Source organism: Nyctereutes procyonoides, unplaced genomic scaffold (assembly GCF_905146905.1).
Source record: "Nyctereutes procyonoides isolate TBG_1078 unplaced genomic scaffold, NYPRO_anot_genome, whole genome shotgun sequence".
In the NCBI taxonomy this organism is placed as follows: Eukaryota; Metazoa; Chordata; class Mammalia; order Carnivora; family Canidae; genus Nyctereutes; species Nyctereutes procyonoides.
In genome coordinates, this window is record NW_026575051.1 from 24,243,127 (window position 1) to 24,263,577 (window position 20,451).

Sequence of the window (20,451 nt, forward strand, 5' to 3'; positions counted from 1 at the left end):
CTGAATAGATCATAAAATAATTTCTAAGTCACCTCAATAATAATAGTTCATACTAAAAACTTGTATTCTTACACAAAAATTTGTAGTAGACACAAAAATAACTCATATAACTATTAAAAGTACTATAAGAACTCTAACAAAATTTGCTGTTTTTTTGAAATTTTCTTTTTTGTAGGTGTTGTAGATATCTGAAATAAAACACTTCAGTTCTGAATCTGACATTGGATTTTGCTGGAGACTCTGCAGTGAGCACAGACATACATAGTGACAGGCTGTGAGACATCCGTCATAACGCTGACTCTTGATGGAGCAACAAGCTTGCTGAAGAAGCTGCATGTCGATTCCACCTTAAATATCAGTGATGCATCAAACCGGAGAATTTCTAACAGTCAAATAAGTATGCAATATGCTTTCTTAGAAATATGCATTTTCCTGTCCCCAAATGCTTCTCTGTAAGCTAACTTAACACAATAGAGCTTTTATCATAGCAACAAAAACTTCAACTCCTAAGATTTGTCATTGTCCTGGATCAATCACTGTACATTTATTATCACCAATGACTCCCCATTTTAGTTTTTGGATCTTCAGCATAAACACATATTTGGGAAAGTAAGTAGTGAAATAATCAATGTTCATGAATGTGAGGGCGGCAAAATTGGCTTAAAATCTGATAATCATACCTAACCAAGTAATGGTGTCTTCACAATGAAATTACAGAATTATTCTGTTACCTAAAAATAATCCAAAAGAAGTGAAAGCAGAAAGACCTGTTTATTTTAATGTGAAACTATTCCACTGCACTCTTGCAAAAGAAATAAACCCAAGGTTTTGTGAGTGTTAAAACAATGCATCGATTTGAAATTTTTTTTCTGTGTGTTTACATGCTTTTAACTTTTTATTGCCCACATACATTAAATATATATGTGTAACATAAAACATAAATATCATCTAAAATATCCTATGTAAGATATAACATCCTCTGTATTTGGTTAGTTTTATTGCTATACTGCTTAGTTTTAACTGGTTTGATTTCATAATATCAGAAGAAAAAAGTATTGAAAACTAAATCACATGGGTTGGATAATCACACAAAAAGAAAAATACCATTTTGTAAAAAAAAAAAAAAAAGAAAGAAAACATTTTGTGAATGAATGAAAGATAAAGCATTCTTCATCAAGAGGCTTCTCCTTTGATGTCAGCTTGCCACACATGACAACTTTGCAATAACAAGCCATGCTTCTTCAGTGTACAAGGTTATGTTTAAACTTGGGAAAGAGGTCGCATATAATAGTTGGAAAGTTCAGAACTGCAGGCCCAGAGAACATTCCATAATGCTGCTCAATAACAATGTGGTCATACAAAATAAATACGATTAAGGAAATAACTTCTGTTAACATTTGCTACTTTTACTTAAATATAAATAAATCCCATTGAAAACATGAGAAGTATTTGCTCATTTCTTATTAATGTATAAAATCTAGGGGGAAAAAATCCTTTTCTGGGCTGATTGCTTCTCTACTGACACACATTAAGGCATTACTATTATAATTGCTTATGTGGCTCTAACTTGTTTGTCTTCTAAAGAGCCACACTCTGTATGTATTATAGAGACAATAACCAGATTAAACATGCATGCTATCTATGTAGGATATATACACACTATCCAGGAACATTAACATTTTTATTGAAGAATGATTTTACTGGGATACATGTTATTTCCTTTAAAAAAACAACTTCATAGTATGTTTTCCCTACTAAATGTAAAATGCCTTTGCAAAACATAACTATTATTCAACTAGAATTCTGTAGTCCTTCCTTATTTTTAGATGTGTTAATATTCTTATGGATAATAGAATATACATATTGTTTCTAATTGAGCTTCATATATTGATTCTAAATGAGTTACAAATAAGAAAACTAATGAGACTGAATACAGTGCCCAGAAAGCAATTGATATATATGCATGTGTGTATATATATGCATGTATTATATATTCACATACATGTAAATTTGGAATATGATTAAAGTAGAACCTCTCATAAGTAGGGAAAGGAAGGTTTATTCAATAAATGATCCTGAAGTAAATGGTGAATGTAAAATAATTATGTTCCCACTTCAAACTATATTCCATAAAGAATGCAAGATTAATAAAATGTAAAAATTGGACCGAACGTATAAAAGACACAAATATTTTTTATGTTATCTGAAAGAGAAGGACTTTCTAAATCTGCAATTAACAAAAGTGTCAAAGAAAAACTTACTAATGTATGAGTTCTTATATGTATGTCCGCAGTCTTCCTATATGGAGATGATAGTTTCATTAAGATGTTTACCTAGTAGATGGAACTCTTAAAAAAAAAATCTTTTTTTAACCTTGTAATGAAATATGTGGTCAGTATTTTTATCTGTTCTATGACATCATTTTTATTTTTCTCATTAGTATTATTCATGCGATCATCCTTCTTATAGCTCTTTTCACATTTTTTCTTATAAAATCTTTGTGCTGATGTTGTGCCATAGCCTTTCTTCAACATTTATTTTATAATGACATGGTTTTTCCTGGTCCAGCTTTTGCAGTTGAGTTCATAGATGGTGGGAGGGGCCAGGGTTCCCTGCCAGGCTTCAGACCTTTCAAAGGCCCTCTCTTTGCTGTCATAGAGACCACTGATTCCAGCCAGGATGGCTCCTCTGAGAAGTATTTTGTGGAGCCCTGGTTGTTTCCTGTGGTCCTCTGACCCAAGCTGAGTCTGGAAGGATTTCTGTCACCAGCCCTGCATTCCCAGACCCTTCAGCAGCAGCAGCAAACAATACAGAGCCCTTGCACTTACCAAGGAGCCCATGATCTTTATGGAGTAAGATTCTGCTGGGTTTTTCTGAGATCCACTGCCAGGAGCCCTCTTAGAGAGATCTTCTCTGTGCATTGTCTCTGCATCCCAACCTCATGACTTCTGCTGAAGCTCACCTTACCTTACCCTTCAGTTGTTAGATTTATGGGTTATAGAGTTTGCATTTCTGGATGAGTTTTTCCTTTTCAGGAAGTGTACTTTTACTGGTACTTTCTGAGATCTGCCACCCATGAGGGGCCTTGACATTTTCCTTCAATTTCTGTACAATTAATTTCTAACATAACTTTTAAAAGTCCTTGGTTTCTGCAGGTATTAGCTGTTGCCTATTTTACTAAATATGGCAGGGCAGGGCATTCTGCTGTTGCCTTTTGTTTTTCTCCTTGTTGCTTTATTTGATTTCTTAGAGTAAGGGAAAGGCAAATAATGCTTACCTGGATGTTCTCATCAGAGTTACACCCATTGTTGGTACTGTAGGTTTGCTCACCCAGTTTAATATGATTCAGATGATCAACCAATTTTTTTAGTATATCCTTTGCAATATTTGGGATATAATTAAACTAAATAATTACTTATTCATCTTAAATTCAAATTTATCTACATGTCCTATATTTTTATTGCCAAATCTGACAACCCTAGGCTTTAGGAGCATAATGAAATCCTAATTCTCATTCTTTTATTCAGAATATGCTTTCCCATCCTCCTTGGGTGTTTCTTTTGATCATCTCTTTCCCTGATACGTTAAAATCGGAGAAATGAAAATATGCTTTGTTGTGCATCTCTTTTTATTCATTGTGTAGGGAAACATTATTGTCCTTTTCAATCTGGATACTTAGAGCTTTTAATTCTGGAAAATATATATGGGATATATTACATATAAAATATATATTTATAAATTATATATAATTTATATAAAGTGTATAATTATAAAATATATAACCATATAATATATCTTATATAATATCCGTATTATATGTATTATATTAAATACTATTATGTAAACTCACAGTGACCCAGATAGTCCTGGTTATAATAATTCCTTTGATGATGGTGGAGATAATACATATCTCTTCCTTCTTCCGCCCAAACTCTTCTTTGCATTGCTGTCCTTTAGGATTTATTAATTTTTAAAATATTTTTTAGCAAAGAATCAGGAGAAGAGTGAAATATCACTCAGTATTCTTTTTCACAAAATTCCTGATTATTTTCGTCATAATTACAAATGTATTCCTCTAGATGAATTTTTATTTATTTATTTATTTATTTATTTATTTATTTATTTATTTATTTATTTATTTTTAAAGTAGTCCCCATGCTCAGTGTGGAGCCCAATACAGGGCTTGAACTCACAACCTTTATATCAAGACCTGGGCTCTGCCTGGAGCCCTAGAGCATTTCGATGCTCAATGTGGAGTCCAGTCGACTTGGGTTTCTCCTTCCTTCTCCCTCTGCCCTTCCTTCTGCTCTCTCTCTCTCTCTCAAATAAATAAGTCTTAAAAGAAAAAAAAAAACTAAAAGGGATCATAGAATCTATTGCCTCATTTTACAGATGTGGAAGTTAATGCAGGAGAAGCTAAGAGTCCAGGTATTGTTGTGTTTCAGATACATAAGTTTAGCAGATTCATTACCTCTACGTAAATGTGTTCTGCCTACACAGGAAAACCCAAAGTAAGGGAAAAGGTAAATTAGGAGAATGAGAAATGAGTTTCTAGGCCCCCTGTAACATCTTAATTCATAAAACACTACAACAGACCCAGATCTCAAAGTAAAGCCTCAGGATACATTCTCCCCCACCCCACCCCACCCCCCGTCAAAAAAGAAAACTTCCTTTGAACCCTAAACCAATCAGCAAACAACATCCCCTTTTTCCAACCTTCCTATTATAATCAGTTCCCTACTTCACAAAACACCCACGAAGAGCACTTGATCAAAGTATTAATACTGTCTTTCTATTTATTTTGTCATAGAAGAAAAGACACTTATTCTGACCCGTAAGCACCTAACACTTATTTTAAAAGTTCTCCCTCGGAAAAATAAAAAATAAAAATAAAAGTTCTCCCTCAGGGCACCTGGGTGACTCAGTTGGTTAAGCATCATTTCTTGATTTTGGATCAGATCATATCTCAGAATTGTGAGATTGAGCCCCACTTTGGGCTCTGCACTGGGCGTGAAGCCTGCTTAAGATTCGCTCCCTCCCTCTGCTTTCCTCCCCAACTCTCCCTCCCTCTCTCCAAAAAAAAACCTTGTACACTTGGGTGGCTCAGTCAGTTGGGTGGCTGCCTTCAGCTCAGGTCATGATCTGAGGGGTCCTGGGATGGAGCCCTGCAGTGGGCTCATTCCTCAGTAGGGAATCTGCGTCTCCCTCTTGCCTCTTCCCCTCCCCAGCTTATGCTCAAGTTCTCTCACTCTCTCAAATAAATGAATAAAATCTTTTTTAAAAAAAGGAAAGGAAAGAAAAAGAAAGAAAATGGAAAGATAAGCTACAGACTAGAAGAAAATATTTGCAAATCACATATCTGTTAAAGTTTTGAATCCAGAATAAACAACTCTTAAAATTCAATAATAAGAAAACAATGTAAATAATGGGCAGAAGACTTTAACAGGCGTGACCAAGAAGATATATGGATGGCAAATATATACATAAAAAGATTTTCAAAATCTTTAGTAATTAAGTTAATACAAATTAAAATCACAATGTGACATTGCCACACACCTATTAGAATACCTAAAATGAAAAAGACTATCCCAGGGGCACCTAGATGGCTCAGTCAGTTAAGAGTCTGATTTTGTTTGGCTCAGGTCATGGTGTCAGGGTCTTGGGATGGAGCCCTGCAGCAGGCTTCTTGCTCAGCTCGGAGTCTACTTGTCCTTCTTCCTCTGCTCCTCCCCCCAATGTGTGATCATGCTCTCTCTCTCTCTCTCTCTCTCTCTAATAAATAAATAAAATCTTAAAGAAAAAGAAAAAAGACTAGCCCTGCAACAATTTTTGAATTGAAAGACATGAACGTATTTGGGCTACAGCCACATATTTATTGTTTCTTTTCCAAGAGTTTAACTGAATGAGTCTCACTTGCAACATTTCACAGTAGTGTTCCACTGAACTCTCACCAACATGTTAAAAAATTGTTCAAATGCAAATCTCTCCTAGACATCTAAGAAGTTTAAAAATGGTTAATTTACATGCAGCTTTTGGGTCTACCATCTTAGCAGATGTTTCTTTTTCTCAACTTTTATCTGCAAGTCCCAAATTTATTTGGTGCAGATGCACCTGCAGTTTTAGTGCACTTTGTGGAAATCAAACAGACTCATCAAATACTACTAGCTAGGAACATAAGCAATCAAATGCCATGTTCTCATTTAAACCAGCAAAAGCAGGCCTCCAAATGAGAAAGTAAATATCTGCTGCACTCAAATAACAGAGATAAAGTCAGCTGAAAAATTAACAGACAATATTTCTCCCAAAGAAATACCACACTTGTAGAGGCAAGGTGACCTTGGTGACTACTGCTTTCTTATTTACACAATGAGAAAATTTGTTCTCTAAAATCATAGAGTAACAGCTTTGTTGTTTGAAAATCTATCGGTAAGAATGAAATATCCCTCCTTTGGCTGGTCATATGACACAGAGAACCAGCCTCATACCAAACTAAGTGCAGGGCTACAGATAGGGGGGTTCTGTGCCAACAATTAGTATCTATGTTAATTCTGCAGTTTCCAAGTTAACAGGACTCTGGATCTACTTTGTAGCCCAGATGTGACATGAACTCTTTGCACACAGACCTAATTGCCTTTGTACCTCAAAATACTGTTTCACCTACTTCCCTTTCTTAAAATTTTCAAATAACTCTATTCCTTTGTCTTGTGATGTGCTTCATAGTTCCTTTTGCATGATCTCACTCATTGGGGGCCATAGCAAAATCAAAATCACAAAGGAAAGTTGTGGGACTACAGATTTGTTAGGTGATCTTGGGCTCATAGGGCTAGGGGGAAAAGCTTTAAAATAATATCCTCAGAGGGCACCTGGGTGGCTTAGCAAGATAAGCATCTGCCTTTGGCTAAGGTCATGATCCTAGGGGCCTGGGATGGAGCCCCACCTAGGGTAGTCTGATCTCCTCTCCCATGTCCCTTGTGCTCTCTTGCTCTCTCTCTCTCTCTCAAATAAGTAAAATCTTTAAAAAGTATATTATCAGTGGGGGATCTCTGGGTGGGTCAGCAGTTTAGCGCCGCCTTCAGCCCAGGGCATGATCCTGGAGACCCAGGATCGAGTCCCGCGTCCAGCTCCCTGCATGGAGCCTGTTTCTCCCTCTGCCTGTGTCTCTGTCTCTCATGAATAAGTAAACTCTTTTTTAAAAAAAATATTATCAGTAAACCTTTGTTTTCATAAACTGTACCTGTTCACAATCATTCGTGTGTAAATATTGAAGAGAAAAAAGTGGGCCACTATTTTGGTAAGAAAGTGTCTGAGCACAGTTTAGCGCCTGCCTTTGGCCCAGGGCGCGATCCTGGAGCCCCGGATCGAGTCCCACGTCGGGCTCCCGGTGCATGGAGCCTGCTTCTCCCTCTGCCTATGTCTCTGCCTCTCTCTCTCTCTCTCTCTCTCTCTCTCTCTCTCTATCTATCTATCTATCTCTATCTCTATCTATCTCTATCATAAATAAATAAATAAATCTTTAAAAAAATGAGCAAAGAAAGAGCATTTTAACACCATTAATCGACATCATCTAGATCAGTATTTGTACAAAAAGAAAAAAGTAGAGAAAAGGTAGGGAGAGGGAAACAGTGACTGAGAGAGAAACGTCACTATTATACCACGCTAGTACAGTAACAGCTTAGAGGAACACAAGAGCCACCATTCAGAGCCCCTCTCCACTCTTCAAATATGCGGGTGAGTCTCAGGAGCGACGAGAACTACAACTCCCAGCTTCCCGCGCGGCGCGAGGGAGGCGGGCCCAGACGGCGCGACAGAGGCTCGGGGGTGGAGCGGGCCACAGCGGGCCGCTCCGCCTTTTGACGCGGTTTCGCACCTCTTTCCGCCCGCGGCCTCGGCGGCGTCGGCGGCGTCGGCGCTCACGCAGGGGCGGGTCACGGCGGCGCGAAGCGGTGCTGGGCGGGAAGGCAAGTCGTGGCGGCGGCGGCGGCGGCGGCGGCGGGGTCCGCAGGAGCGGCGGTGCTGTCAGTTAGGCCGTCGGAGAAATGGGAGACCCGGGGTCGGAGGTGAGCGGTCGGGCGTCGGGCCGCGGCATGGCGAGCCGAGCCGGGAAGGGCTTTGTGTGTGGCGGAGTGTGAGGCCTGGTGCGCGGCGGCAGCCCCGCGGCGGGGCGAGAGCCTCGGCGGCTCGGGCCGAGCCCAGCGGGCGGGCCCGGTGCGGGTGTGAAGGAGGACCCGGCGGCAACAATGGCCGCCCGGCGGCCCCCGGCTCCCTGCGCCGGCCCCGGAGCTCCCCGTGGCAGCTGCTCCGGCCGCGAGAGCGACATTTTGAGACAGGCTCGCCCCTGGGCGGGGAGCGTGCGTCCCTCCTCCTCGAGGAGACGGGGGGATGCGCGGGGGCTGGCGAGTGGTTCTCGGCGGCGTCCGCTGCCCGTGGCTCCACGTCTGCAGAGGCATCACCCGCCTCCATCGGCTCTGCGTGCGCTTGGCTCCACTCGCCTTCCTCGGGAGCTTGCTGTTAGAGCGCTCCCCGTTTTCGTTCCTTCGGGGACAGTCTCTTCCTCCGAGGCTGTGGCTGAGTAGCTAAGCGTGTTCTGGCTTGTTTTTATAGATGATAGAATCTGTCCCTCCAGCTGGGCCCGAGGCATCTGAGGCAACGACGGATGAAAACGAAGATGACATTCAGTTTGTTAGCGTAAGTAGCAACGACATTCGGGTTTTCCTCGGCATCCCGAGACCATGCGTGGTAAGCCCGTTATGTGAGGATACCTCACCTGCGCGTTCTCCATTGAGCCGCCGTGTATGAAGGTCTGGTAGGTGCACCAGACACTTGGGGGCTTGGCGTAGGGTTAGGAAATTGACCAGAGGAGGTCTCTGAGCACCTGCACTGGACACCCCAAAGACTGTTCGAAAAAACATGCCTCACATTTGATCATGCTTCTTGTGCCTTCTTAGCGCCATTTTATGCTTAATCTACGCAAAGTTCTGGTCTCCCAAGAGTGTCCTCTAGGAGATGACCTGCAGGTTAGAGGGAAGGGGCCGCGAACAGATGAGGAAGGAGGTAGAAAACAAGAAGGGTTGCAGGAACTCAAAACCTGAGCGTTCTCTAGTTTCATGACATGAAGGCAAGTAGCTTGAAGACTTCACCAACCTCTGAGATCATCATGTTTCATCATAGTGCGAGAGTAGATATTCATAATGAAGATCCTGCATCACCAGGAACACACAGTTTTCATAGTTTGTTCCGTTTGGGACAGTGGTCTATAAGCATTAGTAAGTGTAAATGTGCAGGTTCCTGGGGCTCATTCCACACCTGTGGAATCAGAATTTGAAGGCAGGACCCAGGAATCTTCACTTTGGAACAAATAAAAGGACACATGGCTCTCTGAACCATGCTTTTGTAAAGCCTTGATTTGGGGGAAAGGGGGCCCTGAAGTATTTTGGGATGGTCTTCACCCAAAACTAAAGTTTTACAAAGACACTGTTTAAAGTGGTATCTTAGTAGCTAAAAACTTTTCCAAAGCAGTAATTAGTTGAAGTTTGCTATTAAAGATGTATAATTTTTCTTTAAATGAGTGCCTGTTTAATGTTTGTTAATTGCTCTCTAGGTTTAGGGCAACTTGATAAAACAGTTTTCTTTTTCAAATATCAGTTCTCTAAATCAAATAAAATCCCATCTTTAAACATTGTGGTAGTAACACATGGTTTTTTGTTCTAGTAGGGTGGTAGAGAAATTCTTTGCAAGAACATTTCCTTGACATTTTTCCCCGTTAACAGTACATATAGTAACCCCCCCCCTTTTTTTTTTGACACTCAAGACCTTATAAATTAAGGGGTACCAAGAGAAGTTGTATGTTGATTCTGCCTTCCCTGTGTTGTGGATTAAGTGATGTAGCTATGGAAATTGAAGAGCCACAGTGTCTGTTTTTTGTACTGAAAAGTATTTGGAAGGAATATTTCATGGGTCTTCGGGAAAAATAATTTTGGTTCTTCCTGAGTATAGTATAAAAAATAAATGACAGGACGCCTGGGTGGTTCAGTGGTTGAGCATCTGCCTTTGGCTCACGTCATGATCCCAAGGTCTTAGGCTCCACATCACGCTCCTCACAGGGAGCCTGCTTCTCCCTCTGCCTGTGTCTCTGCCTGTCTCTCTCACGAATAAATCTAAAAAAAAAAAAAAAAAAAAGAACAAGACATTATAATCTTGATGCTATTTTGTGCAAGTAGAACTAGGAACTAGGAGTGACATAGGTGTTATGACACATTCATTTGAGAAAAGGAATCTACAAAATTAAGATTGGAAACATAATTAGGTGTAAGTTTATATACTCTGTGGAATAAATTATTACAAATTTTTACTGAGTTAACACGTCAGCTTTTGTTCAGTTGAGGCTTAAAAATCTCTAAATTTAACTTAAAGTATAATCTTTTGTATATTTGCATCCAGAGTTTTGTACATCCAACTTGATAGAACTTATCAGTTTTGTTTCCAAAAAGGATCCAATATTGGACAGCTCCATAAGGAGAAGCAAATTATACAGGCATACCATGTTTTATTGCCCTTGATTTTATTGTGCTTTGCAAATACTGTATTTTTTTTTTACAAATTGAAGGTTTGTGGCAATCCTGTGTCAAGCAAGTCAGTTGGCACCATTATTCCAACAGCATCTCCTCACTTTGTGTCTTTCTCACATTTCAGCAATTCATACAGTATTTTTTTTTAATGTTTTATTTAATCATGAGAGAGAGACTTTGTGCCCCTGGACACCGCCGAGTAAGCATTGTTAAAGTCTCCCCTCTCACCACTGTCATGTCTAAGTCAGAGTCTCCTGAAGAGCCTGAGCAGCTGCAGAAGCTCTTCATCAGAGGTTTGAGCTTCAAAACCACTGATAAGAGTTTGAGGAGCCATTTTGAGCAATGGGGAACGCTTATAGACTGTGTGGTAATGAGAGACCCCCAACACCAAGCGCTCCAGAGGCTTTGGGTTCGTCACGTATGCCACTGTGGAGAAGGTGGACGCAGCCATGAATGCTCGGCCACACAAGGTAGACAGAAGAGTCGTGGAACCAAAGAGGACTGTCTCCCGAGAAAATTCTCAGACCTGGTGCCCACTTAACTGTGAAAAAGATTTTTGTTGGTGGCATTGAAGAAGACACTGAAGAACATCGTCTAAGAGATTATTTTGAATAGTATGGGAAAATTGAAGTGATTGAGATCATGACCGACCGAGGCAGTGGCAAAAAGAGAGGTTTTGCTTTTGTGACATATGACAACCATGACTCTGTAGACAAGATTGTCATTCTAAAACACCATACTGTGAATGGCCACAACTGTGAAGTAAGGAAATCCCTATTGAAGCAAGAGATGGCAAGTGCTTCGTCCAGCCAAAGAGGCCGAAGTGGTTCTGGAAACTTTGGTGGTGGTCGTGGAGGTGGTTTTGGTGGGAATGACAACTTTGGTCGTGGAGGGAACTTCAGTGGTTGAGGTGGCTTCCAGGGCAGTCGAGGTGGTAGTGGATGTGGTGGCAGTGGGGATGGCTATAATGGGTTTGGTAATGATGGAAGCAACTTTGGAAGTGGTGGAAGCTATAACGATTTTGGCAGTTACAACAATCAAACCTCAAATTTTGGATCCATGAAAGGAGGAAATTTTGGAGGCAGAAGCTCTGGCCCCTATGGTGGTAGAGGCCAATACTTTGCCAGACCACAAAACCAAGGTGGCTATGGCGGTTCCAGCAGCAGCAGCAGCTATGGCAGTGGCAAAAGGTTTTAACTACTGCCAGGAAACAAAGCTTAGCAGGAGAGGAGAGCCAGAGAAGTGACAGGGAAGCTATAGGTTACAACAGATTTGTGAACTCAGCCAAGCACAGTGGTGGCAGGGCCTAGCTGCTACAAAGAAGACATGTTTTAGACAATGCTCATGTGTACGGGCAAAAAACTTGACTGTATTTGTGACTAATTATATAACAAGTTATTTTAGTTTCTGTTCTGTGGAAAGTGTAAAGCATTCCAACAAAGGGTTTTAATGTAGTGTGGTTTTTTTTTTTTTTTTGCACCCATGCTGTTGATTGCTAAATGTAAGTCTGATCATGATGCTGAATAAATGTGTCTTTAAAAAAAAAAATCATGAGAGAGAGAGAGGCAGAGACACAGGCAGAGGGAGAAGCAAGCTCCATGCAGGCAGCCCGATGTGAGACTCGATCCCAGGATTCCAGGATCACGCCTCGGGCCAAAGGCAGGCGCTAAACCACTGAGCCACCCAGGGATCCCTCACAATATTTCTAACTTTTTCATTATTATATTTGTTTTAGTGATCTATGATCAGTGATGATAACTCACTGAAAGTGATGGTTAGCATTTTTTAGCAACAAAGTATTTTTTAATAAAGCTGTGTACCTTTTTTTAGACATAACACTATTACATACAATAGACTACAGTATAGTATAAACATAACTTTTATATGCACTGGAATACCAAAAAATTCATTTGATTCACTTTATTGTGATACTCTATCATTGTGGTCTGTAGTATTTCAGAGGTATGTTTGTATGCTCTAAGTGGAATTGAAGTATCAGAAGAGAGTAAAAAATATTCCTACTACCTTTATTTAATTTTTTGTTGTGTTGTGTTTTGTTTTGTTTTTTTTTTTTTTTTTAAGATTTTATTGTTGGAGCGCCTGGGGTGGTTCAGTCGGTTAAGCTTCTGCCTTCGGCTTGGGTCCTGGTCCCAGAATCCTGGGATCAAGCCCCACCTTGGGCTCCCTGCTCAGCAAGGAGTCTGCTTCTCCTTCTCCCTCTGACTCTCTCCCCTGCTCATGTTCTCTCTCTCTCGATCACCCTCTTTCAAATAAATAAAATCTTAAAAAAAAAAAAAAGATTTTATTGTTAACTAATTGACACATCCAACAGGGAGCTCAAACCTACACCCTGGGTCAAGAGTCACATGCTTCTACTGAGCCAGCCAGGCACCTCTCTATTGCCACACACACAAAAAAACAGTGGTAATTTTTTTTTTTTTTAAACAGTGGTAATTTAATTCTACTTTAAAATCACTCAGAGAGGGCAGCCCCAGTGGCGCAGCGGTTTAGTGCCGCCTGCAGCCCAGGGCGTGATCTTGGAGACCCTGGATCGAGTCCCACGTTGGGCTCTCTGCATGGAGCCTGCTTCTACCTCTGGCTGTGTCTCTGCCTCTCATTCTCTCTGTGTCTCTATGAATAAATAAATAAAAAATCTTTTAAAAAAATAAATAAAAAAATAAAATCACTCAGAGAGGGACGCCTGGGTGGCTCAGCGTTTAGCGCCTGCCTTTGGCCCAGGGCATGATCCTGGAGTCCAGGGATCAAGTCCCACATCAGGCTCCGGCTTGTGTCTCTGCCTCTCTCTCTCTGTGTGTCTCTCATGAATAAATTCATAAAGCCTTTTAAAAAATAAATAAAAATAAATCACTCAGAGACAGAATTTACTTCCCTTTGTGACTCCATCGTATGCTGGGTTCCACCAGGATATACCTGTTTCTCTGCTTTTTTACCGTACCACCCAATAAAGATGAAATGCTGTTGGGTATAGTTCTCTGAGTGAGGGTTCTTCAGATGCAAAAAGTTACTACTTAATGTATCTATAATTATGGATTCCTTAGTCTTCATATAAATCTCTTTCCAGCCTTCAGTCTACATGATAGCATAGCATCCTCTTTGTGTTCTACCATATATACATCTACATGTTGATGCAGCTAAATAAACACAATATGCTGAAAGGAATGATAAAAATTTGTAGATAAAAAGAGCTCTTACCTTTGATATAAATTTTATTGTAATATACATACAGAATAGCATACTTCCTGATTGTTGGTCTTGCCTTCACCCTATTTTAGTACTACATACCTATTTATTTGGATTATCTTGTTACTAGTCTTCCCACACTAAATACTTTGCTGATCTTGAAACCCAGCTCTAATGTTCCTGATCTAGGTTTCTGACCCAGGTATTTAGGGCCAGTGTGTGTTGCAGGTAGTATGTATGTAAAGAAAGAATTGAGAAACTCAGGGGTTGATGTTTGTTTGTGTAAGGATATGAAGAATAAAAAAAAAAAAAGGATATGAAGAATAAAGCAGAGCTATTTAAGAATTCTGATTTAAAAAAAAAAAAAAGGATTCTGATTTTTGGGACACCTGGTGGCTCAGCGGTTGAGCGTCTGCCTTCGGCCTGGGGTGTGATCCTGGAGTCCCAGGATCTAGTCCCACATCAGGCTCCCTGCATGGAGCCTGCTTCTCCCTCTGCCTCTGTGTATGTGTCTCTCTCTCTGCCTCTCATGAATAAATACGTAAAATCTTAAAAAAAAAAAAAACAAAACTCTGATTTCTTAGCTTAGATATCTAAAAGATTATTGTTTCTTCTAGTTAAAAAAAAAAAATAGTACCGTGATAAGTCTTTTTAATGCTCTCCCTATACTATTTCCCATTTCCTAAGGAATCCACATGGCTTTATTCCTCTATGTAGATTTAGTTTCTCTTTGGGTCTTGTTATCATTACTTATTCATCTACTCTGAATCTTTTTCTGTGCCGGTTTTGTTTCTGATTATTTTGTGCCACCTGTAAGACTTTTTCTAAGAAACAACAACAAAAACCTACCTGATTATAGATGCAAGTTTGGTTTGAATGGTTTTCATGACTTGTAAATTTGATCAATTCTTTTTTAGGAAGGACCATCAAAATGTGTTCTTGAATACAATTATCTAGTCTGTAGTGATAATGAAAAGCCTAGCACCTGTCATAATGATGTAAGTATGTTATATTTGTGGTTTTTCAGTTCTGTAAGTGCAAAGTGTGTTGGAAGTGGCTTGAACTGGCTTGCAAGAACTGATTGTTAGATTTTTCAGTTTTGTGAGCTAATTTTGTAAACATAACCATTATTAAAAATTAAAGTATATAAAAAGATTAAAGTATATAAACTTATAAGGAAATAAATTGTTACATTTAAGGTAGAAAATACTCAAAACTAATCATATCTTTTTTTTTTTTTTTAATTTTTATTTATTTATAATAGTCACACACAGAGAGAGAGAGGCAAAGACACAGGCAGAGGGAGGAGCAAGCTCCATGCACCGGGAGCCCGATGTGGGATTCGATCCCGGGTCTCCAGGATTGCGCCCTGGGCCAAAGGCAGGCGCCAAACCGCTGCGCCACCCAGGGATCCCATAAAATTCGTCATATCTTAATTTGAGGTTACTTATACCTATTGTATCTGAATGGTTAAAAAAAAAAAAACTGTATAACAGCACACTCCTGCAACATAATTAGAATACTTATACCAAGGTAAATGTCAAACTACAGTTTGGAGCTTGATGTATTATTTATTGATTATGTAAACTTTAAAAAGTGATGAATAAAATGTTTATGCAGATTAAGCCCAAAAATTTGATACACCTCTAAATTGCTAGACTGTATGCTATATGAAAAATTGAGGAAACCTTGCAGTACTTGAAAACTTTTTTAATTTAACAAAGATGTTGATATTGATGAGTGGGTGTTGTTCTGGTATACATCTTCACTTTTTCACTTTTCGTCTTATTAAGGAAAAATATTAACCACTTATCACATTAGAACTATACTCATTTGGGGATCCCTGGGTGGCGCAGCGGTTTAGCGCCTGCCTTTGGCCCAGGGCGCAATCCTGGAGACCCGGGATCGAATCCCACGTCAGGCTCCTGGTGCATGGAGCCTGCTTCTCCCTCTGCCTGTGTCTCTGCCTCTCTCTCTCTCTCTGACTATCATAAGTTAAAAAAAAAAAAAAAACTATACTCATTTGTAAATCATATGAGCAACTTCTTCGTCCAATTGGATGATAATCAGACATATTCTGATTTTGTAACATTATTGATTATAAAATTTTAAAAACAGGTGCCTTGGCTGGCTAGTCAGGAGGATCATATAATTATTGATCTCAGGGTTGTGAGTTGGAGCCCCCCATTGGGTGTAGAGATTGCTAAAAAAGTAAATAAACTTTAAAAAAAATGATAGTGAATTTTTTAAGAAATAGCAAGTCATATTGAAGTTACAGGTACAAACCAAAAATCAAGGTAAGTATTTTAATTCAAAATTTATTTCTAAAATTATATAAAATCACTAGCAGAAGTTTTTACATTAACCCTTAAGGTGTTGTCAAGAACTTTACTTATATATGTAAAATTATTTTTCAGATTCTGTTCCCTAAAATGCCAAAACGGCAGGGAGATTTTTTGCGTTTTTTAAATGTGAAGAAGGTGAAAACAGACACAGAAAGTAGTAATAACAAAAGTCAATGTGAATTGTCTAAGTCAAAGGAACCGAATTTCAAATACGTTGAACAACCAATCACTGAAGAAAATCCATCATGTTCATCAAAGGAAGAAACAGATAATCTTGTGCTTCCAGATTGTTGGAATGAAAAGCAAGCATTGATGTTTACAGAACAATACAAATGGCTTGAAATAAAAGAAGGTAAATTAGGATGTAAAGATTGTTCAGCAGTTCGGCATTTGGGATCGAAAGCCGAAAAGCACGTCCATGTGTCCAAGGAATGGATTGCATATTTAGTAACTCCTAATGGCAGTAATAAAACTACTAGACAGGCTTCTCTGCGGAAGAAAATTAGGGAACATGATGTTTCTAAAGCCCATGGTAAAATCCAGGATTTGTTAAAGGAATCAGTTAATGAATCAATTTCTAATTTAGTGCATAAACAAAATAATAAAAATATTGATGCTACTGTAAAAGTTTTCAATACTGTTTACAGTTTAGTAAAACATAATAGACCTTTATCTGATATTGAGGGGGCAGTAGAATTACAAGAGAAAAATGGAGAGGTCAACTGTTTAAATACGCGATACAGTGCAACAAGAATAGCAGAACACATCGCAAAAGAAATGAAAATAAAGATATTTAAGAATATTATAGAAGAGAATGCCAAAATCTGCATCATAATTGATGAGGCATCTACAGTTTCAAAGAAAAGCACTCTAGTGATTTATCTCCAGTGCACAGTTCATTCGGCTCCCACACCAGTTATGTTGTTTGTTGCTTTAAAAGAATTGGTGTCAACCACAGCAGAGTATATTTTCAATACAATATTGAGTACTTTAAATGATTGTGGCTTTACTGATGAATATTTGAAAGCAAACTTAATTGCATTTTGTTCTGATGGTGCTAATACAGTGTTGGGAAAAAAGTCTAGAGTAGCTACAAAGTTGTTAGAAAATTTTCCTAAAATCATTATTTGGAACTGTTTAAACTATCGATTGCATTTGTCACTTGATGATTCAATATCTGAAATAAAACAAGTTAATCATTTTAAACTATTTCTTGATAAAATTTATTCCATTTATCACCAGTCTAATAAAAATCAAAACAAGCTTTTAGAAACTGTAGCTAAAGATCTTGAAATTGAAATTATTAAAATTGGCCGGGTAATGGGACCAAGATGGGCAGCATGTAGTTTACAAGCGGCTACTGCTGTATGGCATGCATATCCTGTATTGTATATGCATTTTTCTAATTCTCACTCTGGTTTGGCAAAGAGATTAGCTAACATTAATTTTTTGCAAGACCTGGCTTTAATGATTGACATTCTTGAAGAATTTTCACTACTTTCAACTGCATTACAGTCAAGATCAACTAATATTCAAAAAGCACAAAAATTAATCAAACGCACCATAAGAGCTTTGGAAAATTTAAAAATTGGTACTGGAAAGCATGAGTCTCAAATTGAAGGTTTGATTAAGTCAGATAAGTTTAAAGATATTCCATTTAATAAAAATAATAAATTTAATGCTCTTCCTAGAAGTATGTTACTAGAAAATATAATTGAACACATGCACTTACGTCTTGTATCTGACAGAAACCACAATGAAAGTATTTTTGATTATTTTGACTTGCTAGAACCTTCTGCATGGCCTTATGAAGAAGTAACTTCACCATGGATAGCTGGTGAAAAAAAATTATTTCATCTATGTGAAATTTTAAAATATGAAATTGATTTGAGTGATTTTCGGGAATTTGTAAATAATAATATAAAATCAAACAATGTTTCCATTCCTACAACTATACAAAAAGCTAAAAAGATAGTTAACACTATTGCAATCAATAATGCTGAAGCTGAAAGAGGATTCAATTTAATGAATATAATTTGTACAAGGGTGAGAAATAGTTTAACAATAGATCACATATCAGATTTAATGACAATAAATTTATTGGGGAAAGAGTTAACAGATTGGGATGCAACACCATTTGTAAAGTCCTGGTCAAATTGTAATCATAGGTTGGCTACAGATACAAGAGTTAGGCAAAAATCAACAAAAACCTATGAGAATCAGCTGGCTATATGGAACTTACAATAAAGGATATTGTATATGTTTTTATCATTTGTAATTGTGTGCTACACATCTTTTATATATTAAAAATTTTTTTGAAAGCCAATTGTTAAACTTTTATTAACACATTGTTTAAAAGGCATTCTCCAAAGAGATAAACTTGATTGTTGTTTTTAGGAGCTTTATAATTTTTTTTAGAGATTGATACAGTGGACCATGATGTATATTCCAAGGAGTCCTATACAGAGTATCCAACCATTTCCATTTCTGCTGTCTTACTTCTAGTAAGGATGCAAAAGAATTACAATCCAGTAAATTCTAAGCCCTGGAAATTATATAAAATAAATGAGAAATGGAATAAAAACTGCAAGCCTTTTGGCTTTTACTCATTTCTGTATCTGTGCTAATACAGTAATCTATAGGTATGTGTGGCCATTAAGCACTTGAAATGAGCTCAGTAGGACTAAGTGAATTTTTTAATTTAATTAAATATAAAAAAGCAATGAAGGGAGGCAGCCCGGGTGGCTCAGCGGATTAGTGCCGCTTGCAGCCCAGGGTGTGATCCTGGAGACCCCAGATCAAGTCCCGCGTTGGGCTCCCTGCATGGAGCCTGCTTCTCCCTCTGCCTGTGTCTCTGCCTCCCTCTCTCTCTCTCTGTCTCTCTCTCTCTCTCAATAAATAAAAAAAAAAAAATCTTAAAAAAAAAAGAGCAATGAAGGGACACACCTGGATGGCTCAGTGGTTGAGCATCTGCCTTTGGCTCAGGTTGTTATCCTGGGGCCCTGGGACTGAGTTCCACATCAGGCTCCCTATGGGGAGCCTGCTTCTCCCTCTGCTGATGTCTCGGCTTCTCTGTGTCTCTCACATGAATAAATAAATAAAATATTAAAAAACAAAAGCAATTGAAGTATTTTCAATTCAGTTCTTTTCAAAATATAGTTACCTTGCTTGTGATTATTGTAGTATGCCTGTCAAACTCCTGTGTCGTGTAATACTACATAAAAACACATCACTGAATTGATGTCAACAGATGGGATTTAGTGCATATTTTTTTCTATGAATCAATGTAACATAGAATCTTTACCTGAGCATTTCATACAGATAACAGGAATTACAGTGATACTTCTATAAATCATAATTGATCATTAAAATACTTATTTTTCTAGTTCAGACATGAATACTCATTTTTTAATTTAAAATGAAGGCATACTGAAAAAAGTAGAGATGCAGAAGCTAGTACTACAACTGGAACAATTAACTGGAATTAAGTTACAGATTTCATGATGAATGGTAATTACAGTTGGCTGTCGCAGATAAAAGCTATTATTTAACAAAGCGGAAAATACTGAGTTTCAGCGAATGCATAATGAATGAAATCTTTGAAAGTCAAGTTGAAATTTAGTCACTTGAAATCAAAATTAAAGGTTCAACAAAAATTTTTGTAATAATTTTTAAAGTGTTGAGCTCGCAAAAGTTTGGCCAGCTATAAAACAGCTTGGGTTTTCACATGAAAAAGAACTGGTTTTGGATAGAAAATAAAATATTTCAGTAATAGAAATTGTTAGAAAATTATGAATTAAAGCCTAAAATATGTTTTGTTAGGAAGGTACAAAGTCCTTTGTGAAGTAAACAAACATTGTAGAATACAGGATCTTTCCTACAAAGTAATTGATTAAAAATCTGAAAAATAAGTTTTTTTCTTTGGATGAGTTATGTAATATAAGAGCTGCAGTTCAAAACTAGAAGTACGTTTTGTCTCCTAGGACTTAAACATTTATGAAGAAATAATTTGAATTCATGGCCTAAAAATCAAATTTGTATAGTTTTTTTTTTTTTTTTTTTTTTTTTTTTTAATGTCCACAGCCTGGCTTGAATTCATGACCCCAAGAATGAAGAGTTCTTTCCTCTACCGACTGAGCCAGCCAGGTGCCACCATGTAGCTATTTTAAAAAATCTTTTACATTTGTTAGAATTTCAGCTAGATGAGAAAATTATTTGTCACAGTAAGTGGTATTCCAGCTAGGTTAGGTAAAATGTCAGATTTTATTGAAAAACAATTTTTTTTTCAAAACTTATTCATGAGAGACACACAGACCCAGGCAGAGGGAGAAGCCAGCTCC

At 38.2% G+C, this 20,451-nt stretch overlaps 2 protein-coding genes and 1 pseudogene across 7 annotated transcripts in view; all 3 read left to right on the plus strand.

Annotated features, from left to right (window-relative positions):
- BEND6 (BEN domain containing 6) overlaps nt 1–2,495 on the plus strand; it is a 56,641-nt gene extending 54,146 nt beyond the window's left edge. For all 6 annotated transcript variants that reach the window (XM_055329659.1, XM_055329661.1, XM_055329662.1 and 3 more), the window contains one exon: nt 176–2,495. Coding sequence is in view for 1 of the 6 variants with exons in the window: in XM_055329661.1 (XP_055185636.1) it covers nt 176–192 (17 nt within the window). In the remaining 5 variants the exon portion in view is untranslated. The remainder of the gene's footprint in view (nt 1–175) is intronic.
- Nucleotides 2,496–7,886: 5,391 nt separating this feature from the next.
- On the plus strand, nt 7,887–18,915 carry KIAA1586 (KIAA1586 ortholog). The gene is made up of 4 exons (XM_055330251.1): nt 7,887–8,057; nt 8,602–8,685; nt 14,684–14,764; nt 16,184–18,915. The coding sequence occupies exons 1-4, from the start codon at nt 8,037–8,039 to the stop codon at nt 18,356–18,358; spliced, it is 2,361 nt and encodes a 786-aa protein (XP_055186226.1). The 5' UTR covers nt 7,887–8,036; the 3' UTR covers nt 18,359–18,915.
- On the plus strand, nt 9,213–14,677 carry LOC129512716 (heterogeneous nuclear ribonucleoprotein A1-like; annotated as a pseudogene).
- Nucleotides 18,916–20,451: the final 1,536 nt, after the last annotated feature.

Excerpts from the sequence above, each read along its gene's own strand:
- KIAA1586 (XM_055330251.1), top strand. The coding sequence starts at position 8,037 with ATGGGAGACCCGGGGTCGGAG. Across the intron at positions 8,686-14,683 it reads ATGACATTCAGTTTGTTAGC|GAAGGACCATCAAAATGTGT; the intron begins GTAAGTAGCAAC and ends ATTCTTTTTTAG. Across the intron at positions 14,765-16,183 it reads CTAGCACCTGTCATAATGAT|ATTCTGTTCCCTAAAATGCC; the intron begins GTAAGTATGTTA and ends ATTATTTTTCAG.